The sequence below is a fragment of the Magnolia sinica genome, chromosome 16 (assembly GCF_029962835.1).
Source record: "Magnolia sinica isolate HGM2019 chromosome 16, MsV1, whole genome shotgun sequence".
In the NCBI taxonomy this organism is placed as follows: domain Eukaryota; kingdom Viridiplantae; phylum Streptophyta; class Magnoliopsida; order Magnoliales; family Magnoliaceae; genus Magnolia; species Magnolia sinica.
Window position 1 is genome coordinate 12829539 of NC_080588.1, and position 18904 is coordinate 12848442.

The following is an 18904-nucleotide window of genomic DNA, read 5'->3' on the forward strand; positions in this document are numbered from 1 at the left end:
TTGACTCGGAGAGACTTATCAAGCCATCTCAATGGCTCGGTCAAGTCAAACAACTGAGTGTGATTCGAACCGAGTCGCCTGGTTAAATATCTATATAATTTCAATTTATAATAATTATATAACAAGTTGAATTGAGTAGTCTTCCACTCTAAACCCACTGGCTTTTGAACTATGGCATCTACCCGAGGGAGGATTAGTTTATCATCCATCTAAAGTCCTGTACATCAACTGCCAGAATGCCAAAATATCAATGTTTTTCTCCACCTCGATGTTAAACTGATTACCAAAAAATTCCTATTTTTACTTTGAAAGAAGTGATAAAGTTCAAATTAGTGGGGCCCACGTTGTTGTTGTTGTATGCGTATGGCATCCAAACCGTCCTATAGATGAATCCTATTACAATCCCATCACAAAGATCAGACGAATGAGCTTCTGGAGGATCAAAGTGATATTATGCACTGCACCCAAAACATCAAAATTCATGTTGGACGGGTTGAATTGTCATGCACATCATGTGGGCCCTGGGGTAGAGTCTTTATTTGGTGAACTCTGGATTTTGTGGTAAAAATCTTTCTTTTCAGTAGATTGCAACTAGCGTTATTTTAGGCTGCCAACATCGTCAGGATAAAGGGATTGGAGGAGTTGTTGAGTTGTGGTCAGATGCGAACGTGCCCCCATCCAGAGTAATGAGTTGCAGAATTGAGGAAGGCCCAAATGAATATCTTTTCTTTTCTGTTCCGGTTGAAGTTCTGCCCTTAAATAAGGTTGCCTGCTGGTTTAACTGTCCAAACGTACTGTCGGAGCAGAATCTAAGTTTTAGAATTTTGGACCCAGATCCAACCCATTAAAATTTGGGTCAGGTCCCAAGTTGGGTTGAAGTTAAAAATTAGCCAACCCATCAATTTAATGGGCTGGGTCTAGGTCCTACACGACCCAAACCCAAGCAGTATGTGACAACATGTATAGAAATTATAATTTGAGGTTTCATAAAAATGTAGTTCTACAATCCAATTCATGGTGACTAACAATTTTGCTACGGTGCAAGTTCAATAGGTTAATTCAAGTGGTTAGGATGGTTGGAGTATATGTGATTTTTGGTACATTCTCCATATGGGCCTTGATGGAGTCCATTTTGTTATGGACCTATTTAAACTGTCTGGATCAGGTCAGGTCAGGTCAGGTTGATTTCGAGAGAACCTAGACCCAACCCACTTTAGTAATTTGGGTTGTGACGCTCGTTTCAGGTACAAATGACTGCCCTTTCACTTCTATGCTTTTTATCCCCTATATTTCATTTTTCTTTTATTTGCATAAATCAATCCACCCCACCGATATTTCAGTAAACCGAAAGTTGTGGTGTACGCATCTCCAGAATATCATAGCACAAACTGGTTGATGAGCACAGCCGTGCAATTGATTTCTTGTAACCACAATGGTAGAAATAATGACCTGATCTATAGCCAAAACTTGCCAAAATGGTCGGTTTGGTCTTCATGCTGCGAAGCAAACTGTAAGTAAACCGGACCTCGTAGCCACCACAGTGACAATCACCAAATGAAGATTTCGGGTAGAATTGACAACATCTGGAATTGTATATATAGAATGCAACTTCAAAATTCATCCTAGAAATCTCCTACTCCGAAACGCCCTCACAAAATGGAGTCAGAACAGCACTGAAATCAAATCAAATTTCTCATCGGATTGTCAAGCCTTGCGTGGCCTGGGACCCTTCCTCAGTTATCTTGTTAGCTTGGATGGTGCTTATGACGTTTGTAATATTTCCCTGAAAAAGAAATGTTTAAAAAAGCATAATATCAGGAGAGAACCAATTGAATATGGTAAGCTCATCTGGATGTAACACAAATCACTTGCAGGAATAGCTTTTTGGCCAAAAAAACAAAAAACCATTTATTACCGTCCACCAAGCATTTGAGATGTTTGCCAAACAGAAATCACATAAGGTGTGACTCCATTTTTCTGCCTTTTTACTCCCAAAATTGATATCAGATGTATGCCAACACATGCCACATCAAATATCAATTTGGGTGAAAAGCATCATGCTGAGCAACTTCGCGAGGGACATCCAAAGGAGCCATAAAATAATCAAGCATAGCTTGGGTTGCAAACAATGACAATTCAATTAAAACAAAGAAAACAGAAATTTGAAGGTCCAAATGTAAGAAATAAAATTTACCCTCCAAGCAACAAGTTTTGATCGGAGAGAGTTCCATTGCGACAACCCGAACACACGTTCAGTGCAGCGGCTGCAAATCAAATATCAATCAGACTGAAATTCCCTTCAAGTCGAAGCGTAAGGGCAAACAAAAGAGGCTTTATACTGAAGAACATTGCTATTACAAGTTCCATCAGAACAAGCAAAATTTCAAAAGGCCAAGGCTATTCAAATTACAAAAATGTTACCATTTGATGCAACTACGCAGAAAGAATCCAAAGTTTGACTCAAGTCCCATTCCGAAAATCCTACAATTCACTAAGAATGGAACGGCATAACCATCTAAGTCTACTTGCCCTCATTAACTATTGGTGCTACTCCTATGTTCCCTCAAATGCATCCATTTTTATTCTACCCTTCCTCATCCTGCCACTCATCCATTCAACGTCCTCATTTCGGTTACATTCATCCAATGAACATGCTGTTCCTTGGCTGCCCAATATTCATTCCCATAAAGCGTGGCTGGTCCAATAGCTATCGTAAGGAATTTCCCCATATGTTTGATTGGGGTATGCAGCGATCGCATAACTTCATCCACCCAGCTCGAATTCAATAAGCAAAATCCTTCTCAATTTCTCTGCTCTTAACAATCAACCCAATCCAAAACAGTGATTTTGGAATACTTCTTGGTCGGCAATCTTAACTAATTCATCATTTCCACTCCTATTGGGATACTTCCTGGTCAGCAATCTCTCGGTGAGCAGTGTTCCCTTTGTGGTTCGCTTTGATTTGTTGTTTGTCTTCTCTAGTTCTCATCCATCAGGTTTTAATCATACACATGTCATACTAGAGTCCAGATGAGCAGAACTAATTGTGGGGTGTGCCACTTTAACACATGCAAGGAGATTGTGTTAGCACTTGCAAACATATGGCCGCAAGAGCATTATTCATTTGTTGATCACTACTTGAAGGATCGGGATATTCTAATATAAGAGATTTTGGGGCATTCCCTATCCATGATGGGGGTCATCAAATAAATGGTCTGGATCACGTGCATGTGCAGAATCCGGCGTCTCAGAAATCCTTGCCATCCCCTATCCATAATGGGGCCCATCAAATGGTCTGGATCACTAACACGTGCAGGCTCTGGCGTCAAAAAATCTAAGCCATCCCCTATCTATGATGGGTTCCATCAAATGGTCTGGATCACCAAACCACGGGCCCAATGCATGTGTAGAATCATGTGTCCCAAAAATCTATCCACTTGCTAAATCCCGAGTCCCTACAATTCCTCCTTATCTCATGCGTCTGAGGGAGATGAAACTTCTTTTCATCACTGCACCATGCATGGAGAGAATACTAAATTAACTATAATTGTATAAATGCTATTATTTCAAAACTTCTATAACTAGTATTTTATGTGAAAAAAGAATTTAAAAGGTACTATTTATATTATGAACAATTTTCTCTTTTTGATTATCAAAAAAGAAAAAAAGAAAAGAAAAGAAACCATATAACATGTCTTGAGCAAAAACTTTACTGTGTGGCCTATGCCATAGGACAGGCATAATGTCCTCAAACCCTGACTTTGTATGAGTGGGGCCTTGTCCCAATCTTTGGCCTTTCTGACAAATGACCCTCGTTGCATCCTTTTTGCCATCTCCTTGCAGGCCGCTGATCGAGAGTTAGCAGTCCAGTCTGGGAAATTTTTGTAGCATTCGGCTATACCCAATTCAGACCATTGAATCTTTGTACCATATCATCGAGACATTTATCCCTCTTTTACAAGAAGGCCTGAAACTTCTATATGTATTCTTGAGCCAAGGATTATATATTTCTATTTCCACAACCTTTCTTTAAGTAGCATGTGTCACAGTTAGCAGTTGCATCCTCTACTCTGGAATGATTATGCAGGATGTTGAGAAACATAAGGGGGGGTGACTTGGAAGTGGTATACTATTTAGAAGGTTAGGAGAATTTGGCAGTGCATTTGAGTGACAGTTTCAATTTTGAAATTCAATCAAATTTCATTTTTTCTCGTCATTTTTTAGTGAATTGTAGGCGATATTCATTTTGGTGACTGACCATAATTGCCAAGGTAAAAAAGGGAATGGGAACGGTAACTAAGGCTGGAACTGAATTAGAATGAAGGTAGATAGCTTCCAGATATAAACTGAAAACATATTAATTAGCAATTAGAAAATAATTATACATAAAAAATAAAAGCATGTTACGAACTAAGAAATAGGTTTCTTGAAAATAGGAAACAGGTTCTTTTTATTCAGCAGACACATTTGATACTGGTTTTTTGAAGACATCAACGGGGAAAGGCATATTGGAGTTGATGAGGGTTTCCCTATAACAATGTTAATAATCAGAACATTTACAGTTTAAAAACAATTTGCTAGTACTACATGTTTCCAAAAACAATTGGGTTGTATTTGACCATACCATTTTGCATTATGTAACACAAATACTTAAAAGTGTATTCTAAAATCTAATACTATATTGAAGAACCCAAAAATTCATAATAGATACTCAAAATTTTATTTATTGTCCATGGAACTAGGGATGTCAACGGATTAGGCTCAGGTTGGGCCCTATTGTAACTGGGCTAATTGGGTTCAGGTATTGCTGGGTTGGTTCCCTTCAAGTCAGGGTCTAGTTCTTCAATATCCAGACCTACATCCATTGTCGGGTACCTGTCGAGTACCCATCGGGTCTTTGCATCTAGGTTTCAAGTTGGGTCGGGAAGAACAAGAGCATTTGCATGGTCAGGCCCACCCAATGGATGAATTAGATCACACACACATGCCACTTCTAGACATGTAATGATGTGTAACTGGGCTCTTGAAAAAGTGAGACCCAAACCCATCCTAATTTCTTAATGGGTTGGTCCCATTAGAGTTGGGGTCCATCAGGTACCAGTGGGTCTAGGTACCCATTGACAGTACCCATTGACAGCCCTACATGTAACTTGGTTTTTTTTACATATTTTTATTATTAGAGATCATTATTTAACAGAATATTGGTTAGTGAATGGGCATCCAGTATATGATAAGCTGATCCTATTTTCACAAGAGACTATTTTCACTTGTGATTTTATAATATAACTAATTTTGGAAATTTAAAGTCATGCTTACCTCACAATTACAGTTTGATTCATCTGGTCCATCTTACAGTTGAGTAGTCTTGCAGTTATTGCCTTAACTACCCAAAGTTCCACCTCATCATCCTTGACCTGTGAAAAGTATCCCCAGATTAATAAGTACGAAGAAGCAAGAAACCAAAGAACCAACAGGAGAAAAGAAGATCAAGCTTACCCTAAGAGTGTCCTTGATGAGAGCATATGGGATCTCGCCAGAATCATTTGAACTCAAATCAGCCAATGACATCAACCTCATCCTTGTTATACAGTCCTCATGGACCAGACCTACATATCATCACCAGAAACAAAGTAACTGATATGTGAGAGGAAAAATGATAAAGACCATACCCTTTTATGGCTACTCTCCCACACATGCCAATGTGGTAGCTGCGCAATATCTAGGCCACTCATAAGGCGGGCCACACAGTGTAGCAAAGCAGCCCAAATCAGACCTGCCCAGTTTAGTTGCACGAAGTGTGAAGCATAGCAGTAATAAAATCAGGTGTGGGAGCAGGGAAGCATCTGTTTCAAAATGTTATCAACCACAGAAAGCCATGAGGCCGGAGTGGAAATCCCAGCTGAAGAACGATTTGAAGGAGCAGCACATGGTTAGAGGGATGAGTGCGAACAATGGGTCAATTCTAGTCAATCATCCTTTCTTCAAACATGTGCCCACCTCATGACTGTTCAAGTCAGACATTTTTCAGGCCAAGGCGTATATGCAGTGGAGCATACCCTAAAATGGCGCACAACTCACACATGTGGAGAGTAGGATGAGTAACCATTGTGCTTCTTCCAAAAAAGAAAAGAAAAGAAAAGAAAAAGAAAAAAGAAGAAAAAAAAAGGGGGGGGAGAGGAATAAATCGCACCATAGCTCTTCAGTAAAGTAGAATTCGCAGCATGGAATTCTAAGTAGGCATCCAACCTTTGTGTGAGAAAGATCTTCAACAGCTGATAAACCAATGCATATTTGCCATCTTTCTCTAATTGCCCTACGGTGGGCATATCTAGCAGATCACACTGCAAAAACAATAACAAGTTGAAATATAAGAACTCCTTAACACTAGGGATATAATTGACAATGTAAAAAAAAGATCCATTGGGGAGAAAAAAGGAACTAGAAAGCATGCACTAATGCAAGACAATTAACCACTTACTCTAAAAGCTCGAACTGATAGAGCATGGCAAATTAATCCATTTATCTCATAGTCCAAGCCCCAAATCCATGGGTTAGGTCTAGAGCTAGGCATCGGTCCAGATCGGATCGGATTGGGTCCAACTCGACCCGATCTGAAGTCTTAGTGGCCTGATCCGAACTCGATCTGATCCAGGACCGAGTGTGGATCACCTGACTCGGACTTATCCGATACATGGTTAGCCTGACCCGAACCGAGTCCGACTCAGTCAGGAAACCGAGTCGGATCAGGTTCGGTAGGATTCGGATCGTATGAATTTAATCCAATTGTTTCATGTGGTGTGGTCCACTTCAGCCTTTAATATACCGTCTTTTTGGGCTTAAGGCCTAACATGATATGTCAAAATGGATGAACGGCTTAGATAAAACATATATATCAAGGTGGGCCCCACATGGCTCTGAAAGAACTCTCTGTACCGTATGCATGCTTTTACCCAACGTGTGTTACGTGCACTGCACGAAATTGCAATGATTGCTTTTCACGCAAGTAACTTGCTGCAACGACGTTAGCAAGTTTCATGGGTCTGATAATGGGGTATGTGTTATATCCAAACCATCCATCCATTTGGCGAGCTCGTCATAAGGCTTGAGACGAAAAATAAGACAGATCTAACTATCAAGTGGACCTCACGAAATGTTTAACGGTGAAAATCATTCTCTACTGCTATTTGTGGTGTGGTCCAAATGATCTTTGGATATTATTCATTTTTTGGATAATGCTCTACAATGATCTCTAAAAATATATGAACGGTGTAGATATAATAAATACATCACTGTGGGGCCCATATAACTTTGATCTCCTTTGAACCGTTCGTACAACTCGGAGCTCGAGGAGCGTTAGTTTCATCTTCCCACGCCACTACCTAGCCAGCTAGCATAGCTACGAAAGCGGATTGTGTACTATGTAACTCAGTACGCTAAGTGTACTGAGTAAACTCTGTGGGGTCCACCGTGATTTGCATATTTTATCTACTCTGTCCATCCATTTTAACAGATAAATTTATGGTTTCATCCCAAAAATGAGATATATCCAAATCTCAAGTGAACCTCACCACGGAAAATAGTGTGAATTGAAATTCTACCGTTGAAAATTTCTTAGGGCCCACAGAAGTTTTTGATCAAGCTGATATTTGTTTTTTACCTTCATCCATGTCTGCATAATCTTATGAACAGGTTGGATGACAAATAAAAATCACTATGGACCCTAGCAAGGTTTCAACAGTGGATGTCATTATTCGCATGGTTTCTTATACTGTGGTCCACTTGAGCTTTTGGAATACTTCTATTTTAGACTCAACCACTAAAATGATCTCGAAAAACAGATGGACGGCATGGATAACCCAATACATTCATAGTAGGCCCAACTGAGTTTACTCGGTACAATAGAAGCGTAATGAGTAACTCAGTATGCAATCCTTCCCTATTTCCTAGGCTACAGCTGTAGCCAGTGTGTGGTACTGACGCTGACGGTTGCTCCATGTGTTCCGTGTTCGATGATCTGTTGGCCCCACCATTATGTATGTATTTCATCGATGTCGTTCATTCATTTTTATAGATCATTTTAAGGCTTGATACAAAATATTAGAGGGATAAAAATCTCAGGTGGACCACACCACAGGAAAACAATAATGATTGGATATCCTCCATTAAAAGCCTCCTAAGGCTCCGGATCAGGTCGGATCTGATCGGATTGGGTCCATTCGAATCGGGTTTCAGATCGGATCGGTCCGGATTGACTACGATCTGATCCCGATCTGAAAATCATTCGGATCTGAACTACCTAACTCGATCCGCCCCGATCTAGGCCGTCGATTCGGTTAGGATCGGGTCTGATCGGGTCGGACCCACCGGATCGAATCTGTTTTGCCCAGCTCTAGTTAGGTCTCGGCCGAACCCTCCTCGTGGGCCTCAAATCCATGAGTTATGCCCCCTCGTGGGCCCCGAATCCATGGGTTCCGCCTCACACAGGCCCCAAATCCATGGGTTCTGCGGGCCACCCACCCCGAGTGTGCCCCTGCATCCCATAGGCCCAAAATCCATGGGTTCTGTGGGCCACCCACCCCGATTGTGCCCCTGCATCCCATAGGCTACCCCACTCAAGCCCGGTGTGAAAATACTCCCGCATTAATCACCCCCGATGAGGAGTCTCGAACACAAGACCTCCCGCACTGATACCAATTTGATGCAAGACAATTAACCACTTGCTCTAGAAGCTCGAATTGATAGAGCATGGCGAATTAAACCCATAGCCCAGACCCCAAATCCATGGGTTAGGTCCTCAGCCAAACCCTCCCCATGGGCCCAAAATCCATGGGTTAGGTCCTCAGCCGAACCCTCCTCATGGGCCCGAAATCCATGAGTTCTGCCCCCTTGTGGACCCCAAATCAATGGGATCCGCCTCACACAGGCCCCAAATCCATGGGTTCTGCAGGCCACCCACCCTGAGTGTGCCCCTGCATCCCACGGGCCACCCCACTCATGCCCGGTGTGAAAATGCCCCCGCATTATCCACCCAATGCAAACAGGCAATATATTAAATAACTACAATTAGAAGATATTAGAGTGATTAAACAACTCTATAACTAACACAGATTTTACCATTTCCTCTTTCTAGGAGTAAAACATTCTCAACAAGAGTAGACATTGTTGGGGAAGGCTACATGGCAAGCAAAATAGAGGGGTGTTGTTCATACATGTTGATGCAAAAATCTGGTCCACCCTTTTTAGACCTTCGAGTACCTGCACAGGAAGAAGACAAAGGAGACCCTGGCTAGAGCAAGAGACCCTCCAATGCTAAAGTCGGGCTAGGAATCTAGGTCTAGTAGTATCAGGGGTTTTGGGTGAGAGATTTTGCGTACCTTTCACCATTAGATATACTTCTATTTATAGTTAAGGAGAGGTGGTGGCGTAGAGAAGACCTCTCTACTTAGTAGAGACGTATTGTAGAGGAGGATTTGGATCCCGAATGCGTGGGGGAATCTCCTGAGATCTTTGGCAAAGATCTTGAGATCACGAGCGTGTCGCAGATATCCTCCGAGATCTTTGGAGAAGATCTCAAGCGGATCTTTCTTAAATAAGATCTGATTATTCAGAATCAGCGGAGATGTGCAGTAGGAGGCCAATGTGGTCTTGGCCAACCTGACCTAGAGTTAATTTGCCGACCTAATCTGGGAGTGGTCTGCCCACATGACCTGGGAGTAATTTGCTGACCTGACCTGGGGGTAGTCTGCCGACCTGGATTCTCTAGCGAGCCCTGACCCTTCTCTCAGTGCCGTGTGGATTGTCAACCTGCCGACTTGCCCTTATACTTCGTATTTAGGGCAGTGAGGTCGAGCTCCTTTCCTTAGTAGAACTCGGATAACATATGTTGTGGGGGGTCGAGCTCAAGAGTTCAATGTGGTCTTGGTTGACCTGCATACTCTAATCAGCTTCAAGCCTCCCCTTATCATTGAGGAGATGGCCAACCTTCCTCAAGAATCTGAGGTGGTCTTCGCCTACCTGCCTCAAGAATCCTAGGTGGTCTTGGCCAACTTGGATACTCGGATGAGCTTTGAGCCTCCCCTTACCGTTGGATAGATGGTCAACCTGCCGACCTGCCTCAAGAGTCTGAGGTGGTCTTGGACGACTTACCGACCTGCTTCAAGAGTCCGAGGTGGTCTTAGCCGACCTATCGACCTGCCTCAAGAGTCCGAGGTGGTCTTGGCCGACCTGGATATTTGGATGAGCTTCGAGCCTCCCCTTGTTGTTGGGTAGATGGCCGACCTGCCTTCATATGTAGTAGGTGACCGACTTCTCTTCATTGGCCATTGAGGAGCTTATTGGTCATGACCGGCACTGGCCGACCTCGTGTCCCGCAGAGAGGTCCGAGCTGACTTCTCTTTATCCAGTCTATTTTTACCCATAACACACATTAATGCCTCTACAATTGAGAAGAACTATGCCACGAAGGATAAAAAAGGATCCTAACCCTTATTTGGAACCATGGACCACCACTGTAGTATCCCGCTATCCCAATTCATTTGATCAAAGGATCCTAACGCTTTTATGGAACCATGGATACCATAGCCATCTGCGATTGAGGAATTATAGGGTCCTAGCCTCACAATTATATCGCTTTCTGGCGTGCATGATTCCATACATGCGCCATGGGTGATCCAGAGGCCATTGTTCTTCTTCCCGTAACTGGCTATTTGTAGACCACTGGTTCAAGAGTTGGGATCTTCCAATCCAGGAGATTATGGGGGCATCCACCTTCCACAGTGAGGCCTACTACATAACCCTCCAGACCATTGAACCATAGGCACCATATGCATGCAAGATTGCACCTCCGCAAACTGTGTTTCTAGAGGCTCAGACCCCTATAATGCCTCTTTGCCATTTACAGAAACACATTGGGAATCAAGGCACATTGGGAATCAAGGCATGGCCATTATCATGTTGTTATGGCCTCCATGAGAATTTAACTGAATGTTAGAGATCAAGGATTGTATGCTTGAAGAAAGGTTAGAGGCAGTAACCCACTGGTATAGAAGTGACACACAGATAGTCAGACCCTACCGATTGATTCATCCATCATCAATATATCATCACTTGCATAGAGCATGTGTTTTGTTTGCACACTTTTAGTATAAGCTATTGCAATGACTTTGGTTCCCGCATGCCGAGACTATACAAAATTGTTAGTGCATCTACAAAGTTGTGACCAATGTTTTAAATATCGTTATCATGTAATGTATCGCACCCTTGGGATACAGATACATATCAGTTATCACGTGGGATATATCGGTTATATCGCGTAATATATCACTATTGTTGGGAAACATGGGAACATTGGGAAATTGGTTGAATTTTTTAATGAAATTTCAGGGATTGTTGAAAAAGACATCAATACACACTTTGAAATCAAAACATCACCATTTTAATAAAAATAAAAATAAAAAAAGGCCATAATGGGGGTTTCCTTTATATGGGGTCCTAATATATGTGCTTTCCAACTGAAATGATGCAAGTATGTTCAAAGTCTATTCATATAAATTATAAACGTAAGAAATGTATGGAAACACAAGCAATACATTCAGAAGCAAAAGAAGAATCATTAGATCAGGTTACATACATGTTTAATTTTGTGTTTGGATACAAAAATTGCAACCAATTTGCAAGAATTTGAGAAATTTTGATTTTTCTTAATTTTCCGCAACTTGACCCATCTCCCCTAAATCTCGAAATCGAAGTTCATAATCCATGATTTTTCATCAACAAGATGAATAACAAAAATGTGTAACCATTTGACACTGGTTTAACGTGATTTACAACAAAAACATGGATCGAAAATCGAAAATGATCACTGGATCGAATAGGTGGGATATATTGGCACTACCTGTGCGTTTCGTATCGCACAGGTGGGATACAAGATATATCATGGGATATATCGGCTGATATCGTCGATATTTAAAACACTGATTGTAACATTATTGACAGAAAAACGGCTTGCTAGCTGCAGGTGAAGAATGAAGGTATTCGGCAACAGTAATGGTAATGGCCGGCCATATGACCGTTACAATATAGGCCGTAACGACCATTACGATATGGGTCATAACGACTGTTACAGCTCTGTGATGGTTAAAAAATTAAAGAAAAATATATCAGCCCCATATCGGTACAGAATCTTTAGTGAATCTATAGAGCTGTCACATTATTAACAGAGTAATGGCTTAGTGACTTTAGGTAAAGAAACAGGGTATTCGGAAACGGTAACAGCCAGCTATGTGACAGTTATGATACAGGTTATTATGGCCTTGTAACGATCAAAAAAATTTCTAAGGTATAGAATCTTTAGTGAATCTATAGAGCTGTCACATTATTAACAGAGTAATGGCTTAGTGACTTTAGGTAAAGAAACAGGGTATTCAGAAACGGTAACAGCCAGCTATATGACAGTTATGATACAGGTTATTATGGCCTTGTAACGATCAAAAAAATTTCTAAGGTAAAAAAAACGTATCAGCCCATACCCATCCATTATGGGTGAAAAAATGTATCAGCCCATATCAGTCCATTATGTGCCCATACTAGCCCGTTACAGGCCATTTTTTTCAGATCGGGCCTTTGAGCCCTGTTTCGTGTAACGGGTCCCATCATTGCCATTATGTAACAGCCATTATGGCTGTTATGTAACAGTCTTTTAATACCTTGAGAAGAGCCAAAGGTGTCAGGAGATATTGAATAGCTCGAAGATACAAATAGGGGACTGGACTTGAGATCTTTTGCACATTAGTGCACAAGGTTCAAATTTTCATAGCCAAAACCCCATTAATTCATTAAAATGAGTGTGCAGATATAAAAGCATTTCAAAAAATTGGTGGAATATCACTGCTGCCAGTATTTCTCAGGGGCGACAGAAGCACTATGAAATTGTGAAAATCAGGCAGATCAATAATGTAACCAGGCTAAGGAATATTATACATAGAAGAGATGACATTTCAAGGAGATCAGCAGAAATAAAAAAATCAGGCAGATCGATAATACATTTTCAAAGGGAAATAAGGGAGGAAAGATTAGGCTTCACACCTTGGCATCACGCCATCAATCTCCTTTCAGAAGAGAATCCTTTCACAGGAAGAGAAAGCTTCAAGGGAAGCAAAGAGAAAGCTTCAGGGCATGAATGCATTTTTTCAATGGCCAACCCTAGGGGATGAATGCTTTTTTTAATGAAAACTCTTTGCTTCCCTTGAAGCTTTCACCTCTTGTAAATGGAATTGATGATGTGATACCAAAGTGTGAAGCCTATTCTTTCCTCTCTTATTTCTCTTTGAAAAGGTATTTCTCTCTTGTTTCTCTCATCTTCTTCTCAAATCCCTTTTTTCTTCTACTTTTCTTCTCCAAACATAAATTCCTTTCATTCTTTTCTTCTAAACCCAAACCCACTGCGTCAAAACCCTTTTTTCTTCTACTTTTCTTCTCCAAACATAAATCCCTTTCATTGTTTTCTTCTAAACCCAAACCCACTGCCTCAAACCCATCTTCTCATATCCCTCTCTCCACCAAAACCCAACCCATCTCATCTCCATCAAGCCCCACACGTACGGACTGCCTGTCCGTACAAATCAGTCTGTACGGCTATACGGACAAAGCCGTACAACCATACAGTCAGCCACCTACTCTACTTTTTCTTCTTCCCTCTCTTCAATCCTTCCTATCCCTTAAACCCTAGCCTAAAACCCTAATTCATATTCACCTATAAACCCTAGAATTTAATTTTCCCAAGCCATAATCCCCAATTCCCTATGAAACCCTAATCCCATATTTTTTATAAAATCTTAAATTCTCAAATCCCTCCAAAGCCCTAATTCTTTTCAAATCCATAACCTTACATGCTCGAAACTCTAACCCTAGATTCTCGTACCTTAACCTTAGAGAGACCAAATCAGCCCCTTTAAATTAGGTCTAAGCCTATGCTAAAGTGGAAGTTCTACATTCCATTGATTCTTTGAAACTCATGGTTTATATAGCTTAGTTTATTGTGGGATTGTGATTTAGCTTGAAATCTGAACTTTTTTCGTTTATTTGATTTCTTAAATTTATGGTAAGCTAGTATATTTTATGCTTTGAATTGCTCTTTAATCTATTTATAATTTCTTTGCATCATATTTAGTCTAGACCACGCATCCTGCATCAAATTTTGGCATCAAAATAAATCCAACATGAATAATCAACTAAATAAAAGAAATAAATCTAAAACAACCTAAAGTCTACGATCAATATGATCTAAGATCACAATGATCTAACCGTCCAATCGAAGCGTCCTCAAGATCCAACCGTCTGATCAACATGTCCTCGCAATCTAACGATCCAAATTCCTCAATAAGCAACCCACATGCATCTTTTCTAGTGTAGGGTCTTCGAATATGCACGATCATGCATGTGGGGCCTTCAATGTGGCCCACCTGGGCCCATGTAGTGGTCACCAAGCCAAAGTGAAATTGGAGTTGATCTCCTCCTCTGGTATACCCTGTAAGGTGCCCAGATGTCCTCATCAACTCCACCCGGTTGAGAAGAATTCGCTTCTGGTGAGAAAAAAAAAGTTGCGATAACGCTCCAAGAGGTCCGGATCAAGTCATTGAAGCTTCATCTCTACGATCCACGCACAATTCAACACTGTCATGTTCTTCCACTTGACAAGATATTTTTGAAATCCTCCATGTCTGGTGGAAACCACTTGCTCGTTCAAAATATCATTTATCTCTTCTATTCTCATAGATAAAAATGGTAAAGGTGGCAAAGGCTGATAAGAGGGATATGGTAATAACCAAGGGTTATGGGACAAGTCGAGTGTGTCATCATCTGGGTCCACGTGAAGATTAGGGAAGGGCCCTGGAAAGACATAAGATCTTCCACATTGAAGGTAGAACTAATGCCCATAGTAAGTAGAAGATCTACGGACTTGTAATTTCTTTATGGCTCCTTGCGGAAATCGTGTTGGCCTTATCCTTATCATCACTTCATCGCCTACTTGAAATTCTTTGCTCCTACAGTAAGAGTTAGCAAAAATCTTACACCTTTCATTGCTCACATTAATCCATTTTCTAATTTCATTATGCAAATCATGGATATGTCACGCAAATGCATCTACGGACTCTGATAGTCTATGGGAGATTGACATGGAAATGAGATCCATAGGCTTCCTAGGCTTGTAACCATGCACTACTTCAAAAAGACTCATGCCTATTGTCCAATTGACCGAACTATTGTAGGCAAATCTACAACTGGTAAGACTAAATCCCAAGTCTAACATGATCATTCACAAGACATCGCAATAGATTTCTTAAGTTTCAATTAACCGCCTCCGTTTGACCGTCAGTCTGAGGGTGGTATGTTGATAAGAACTGAAGTCTCGTACCCATCATGCGCCAAAGTGTTTTCCAAAAATAACTCATGAATCTCACATCTCTATCAGACATAATAGTTTTGGGCAATCCATGCAAGCGAACCACATCCCCAAAGAATAGCTTCACAATGTTTGATGCATCGGACATTTTAAAACATGGTAGAAAATGGACCGTTTTAGAAAAAGGGTCCTCCATCGAGCATGAAATCCAAACTAATGTCCTGCCACGAAGCATGTGGCACTGGCAAAGGCGTATAAAAACATGTGTTCTGCCTTTTCTTCTTTGCTAGTTGACAAGTCCTATACTGCTCAATAATCTTGGCAAAGTCTCGCTTGAGACTGGACCAATAAAACTGATCTTCCACAATGGCAATAGCCTTGTCTCTACCAAAATGACCAGTTACTCCTCCGGCACGAAGCTCCCAAACTAAAATATCCCAGAGGCCCACCAAATCAATAATCCTAATTATTGTGCCCAAGTACCACATACAACAGAGATGTTTTGTGCGCACTCCATGGAACTCCAATAAAAGTGCACATCATAGTAGGCATCCCTTGACTATATCTAGGAGAGCATTAGTGTCTACATGCGAGGAGAATCAAAGACGCACTCTATAGTACATATTCCAATGTGGCAGATGTGTGCGAGATCTGGATTCTAGACCAGTTATTAGGTGTGGTCCACTAAGAACATCCAATGGCCCATAAATCAAGTCGAATGTGTTTTGATTAAACCTAGCATATTAGATTCAATGCTTACCTTTTTCGTCATAATGTATGACACGTCCGTGCAATAAAAGCAATAAACATAAAGCATGTTGTTAAATTTAGCATGTTAAATAGATTAGAAAACAATCGCTTGTATAGAAAACTAAAAGCTAATGGAATTGGCCAAACATTTAGTTATAAACTAAACATGAATTTCTTGTTACAACTATGATACCCGTGTTCATATCTGAAACCATATCCTAGATTTTTTTTTTAAGGAAGAATCATATTCATATCCCCATTCTTGTATCAATATTGATACTTGGGAGTAATAGGCTTAAATGATTATCATTTTCTCAAGTACATGACAAGCTTTTTCCTAGATGAGGTGACATGCATTTTCCTAAATGAGGAATTATAGGGTCCTGCACATCAACAACACACACTTGTTGACCTACATTGTACATCTGGAGTGCCATTGTTCAGTCATCAATGATCCCTGATTCCCAATCGTTGAACTGATGGGCTCCCCCATGGATGGGGAATGACCCAGAAATCTCCCACATTGGAGTGTCCAACCAAACCCTTTAATTGGTGGCCTGCAACAGATATTTAAACAAAAAGATGTGGCAAAAATATCAAAGGATTATAACATAGTTATCTTTCATTCTGGTAGATATTTAGGGCACCCCTCATTACAGTGGAGCCTCAGGTCAACTTCCTGGAATACCTCCATGGGTGCCACATGTATGGAATCTTGCATGCCAGCAAACTGTGTGGTTACTGATGTCCAAGACCCTACAAATCCTTTTCCTACATATGGAAACCATAAATATCATGGTGCACAGTAGTCATTAGTAGTAATCCATGGGAGAAGGAACTCAAATTTGGACCCCACAAGCCACAACACCCATACATGCTGAGTAAGAACACATGAAGGCAAGTTTCCCTAACTAAGATACCTGAAACATATCAGGTGCCTTCACAAACTCTATAATAGCCTGAACTGCTTCGTCTTTGGCTTCACTCATGTTATATGCATCCTCACCCGAGAAAGTTGCCAAGTACTTGGTCAGAAAAGAAAACGTATCCTTTCCTGAACTGCATCACAAAAAAAAAAAAAAAAAACCGAAGAAGAAGAAGAAGAATATATCAATCAAAAATAACAAAAATTCTAAGATAACGAATCAAAAGGACACATCCTAAACTTGGTTCTACTTGCACAACAACATGTACCTTTTGTTTTCCTTTAAGATATTATAGATTGTGAGATAGAGGTCCCTTTGGTCCAATGTCCCAATATTCCATTCTTTTAAGAAACTATCCATCTTTCTGAAAGAAGGTACAATATTTTCGGTAACTTTTCCACTAACTGCCAGATTAAGAGCCTTCATATAAACAAAGAACCGGCTGTAAGGGTTCTCCAATAGGTTGTACAGATTGAATAATCTGAAACAACCAGTATAAAGTGTTAAGACACCATAAACAGAAGTCCAAGAGCAAAAGGATAATATATCAATGGTCATGAGGCTCCTTGGGTAAAAGTGTACTCCCCAAGGAATTCATGAATTACAACCTTACGCATGCAAACATTGCAAGCATGTGTTAGATCAAAGCTGCTGTGGCCCCACCCCATACATGCCCCAGCCCAAAAATTAGGTCATAAGTGGCCCCGCATGTATAGGAGAAATAAGCCGTTAATAAACTATTAAAAGAAACCAACAGTCCACATTCAGCATGCATGAGTGGCCCACCAAACAAGCAGACCATCCTGATCGCAGGCCCAGGCATCTACCAACAGGGGCCCGCAGGATGGACAGCTTGTATCTCGCACATGCAAGCCGCGTAAGCAAGTGTGACCAGCAAGTCCTTTGCAAAGTGCACTCGAGTAAATCTTGCACTTCTCTAGATAAATAGCATTACATCTTCAAGCGCAACGCAGGCTTGTCACTAGGCTGTTGGATGACTTTTGCAGATATAAGCTTTGCCATCTCTAGTGCTTCATCTGGACTCTCAGTTTTTGTGACAAGATTGCAAATGATGGTGAAGATGCATTCCAGATCTGGCAAACACAACAGCAATCAGAAGATTCCATTTATATCATTTATATAAACCATGAAACTTCAATGAACCTTGGTAGATTTTTTTTTTTTAAAAAAAAAAAACAATAGCAAGTTGTGTTGTAAAGAATGTCTAATTTTCATCTTGTCCTTGCAAATGCTGCCAAAAGACAAGAGTCCAACTGATTGCACCACCATCAAAAATTAAAATGCCCAACACTACTTGGCAGCATGCACAATCAACATTTTGTGCAAAAGAAACTTGTCCTAGAAACTCGTGTTTTGCAGATTGACAACTAATAAGCATGAACTGCTTCATCATTATGGCGTACACACATAAAAAGTGGGGTTTCTCAAGGTCAGGAAAATCAGATTTCTTTGAATTAACCTCCCTTGGTGCCTCCATAAAGTTAGTGAATGTGTTTCAAAAAAGAAAAAAAAAAAAAAAAAATTGATGTGCATAAAATCAAGGTTTACCTTCAGCCCATAGCCGCTGTTGAAATTGATTTGCAATCGATAAATGAGATTTAGAAAAGTTTATTCCCATGCATTAAGTAGAGGACCTTTCCTGAGCCCACACATGTGTGCAATAAAGCTCATGTACACGCCACACATGTGTCGGCATGGCACAACAGGCCCAAGATCAAATCCATCCATCAGAACAGCACCACTATATTGATGCCCTAGCCCAAGAATCAGGTTGATTCACTGGTCAGGTGGACCACGGTGTGCAAAA

General features: G+C 40.8%; 1 protein-coding gene across 1 annotated transcript in view; it reads right to left on the bottom strand.

Annotated features, from left to right (window-relative positions):
- Positions 1 to 1541: 1541 nt before the first annotated feature.
- Positions 1542 to 18904, bottom strand: part of LOC131228948 (uncharacterized) — a 32610-nt gene continuing 15247 nt past the window's right edge. Inside the window, exons 3-10 of the mRNA XM_058224783.1 lie at positions 18032 to 18170; positions 17345 to 17557; positions 17071 to 17209; positions 6191 to 6341; positions 5497 to 5606; positions 5317 to 5414; positions 2195 to 2264; positions 1542 to 1783 (exon numbers count right to left, since the gene is read on the bottom strand). Coding sequence (XP_058080766.1) covers positions 1694 to 1783; positions 2195 to 2264; positions 5317 to 5414; positions 5497 to 5606; positions 6191 to 6341; positions 17071 to 17209; positions 17345 to 17557; positions 18032 to 18170 — 1010 coding nt within the window. The 3' untranslated portion in view covers positions 1542 to 1693. The remainder of the gene's footprint in view (positions 1784 to 2194; positions 2265 to 5316; positions 5415 to 5496; positions 5607 to 6190; positions 6342 to 17070; positions 17210 to 17344; positions 17558 to 18031; positions 18171 to 18904) is intronic.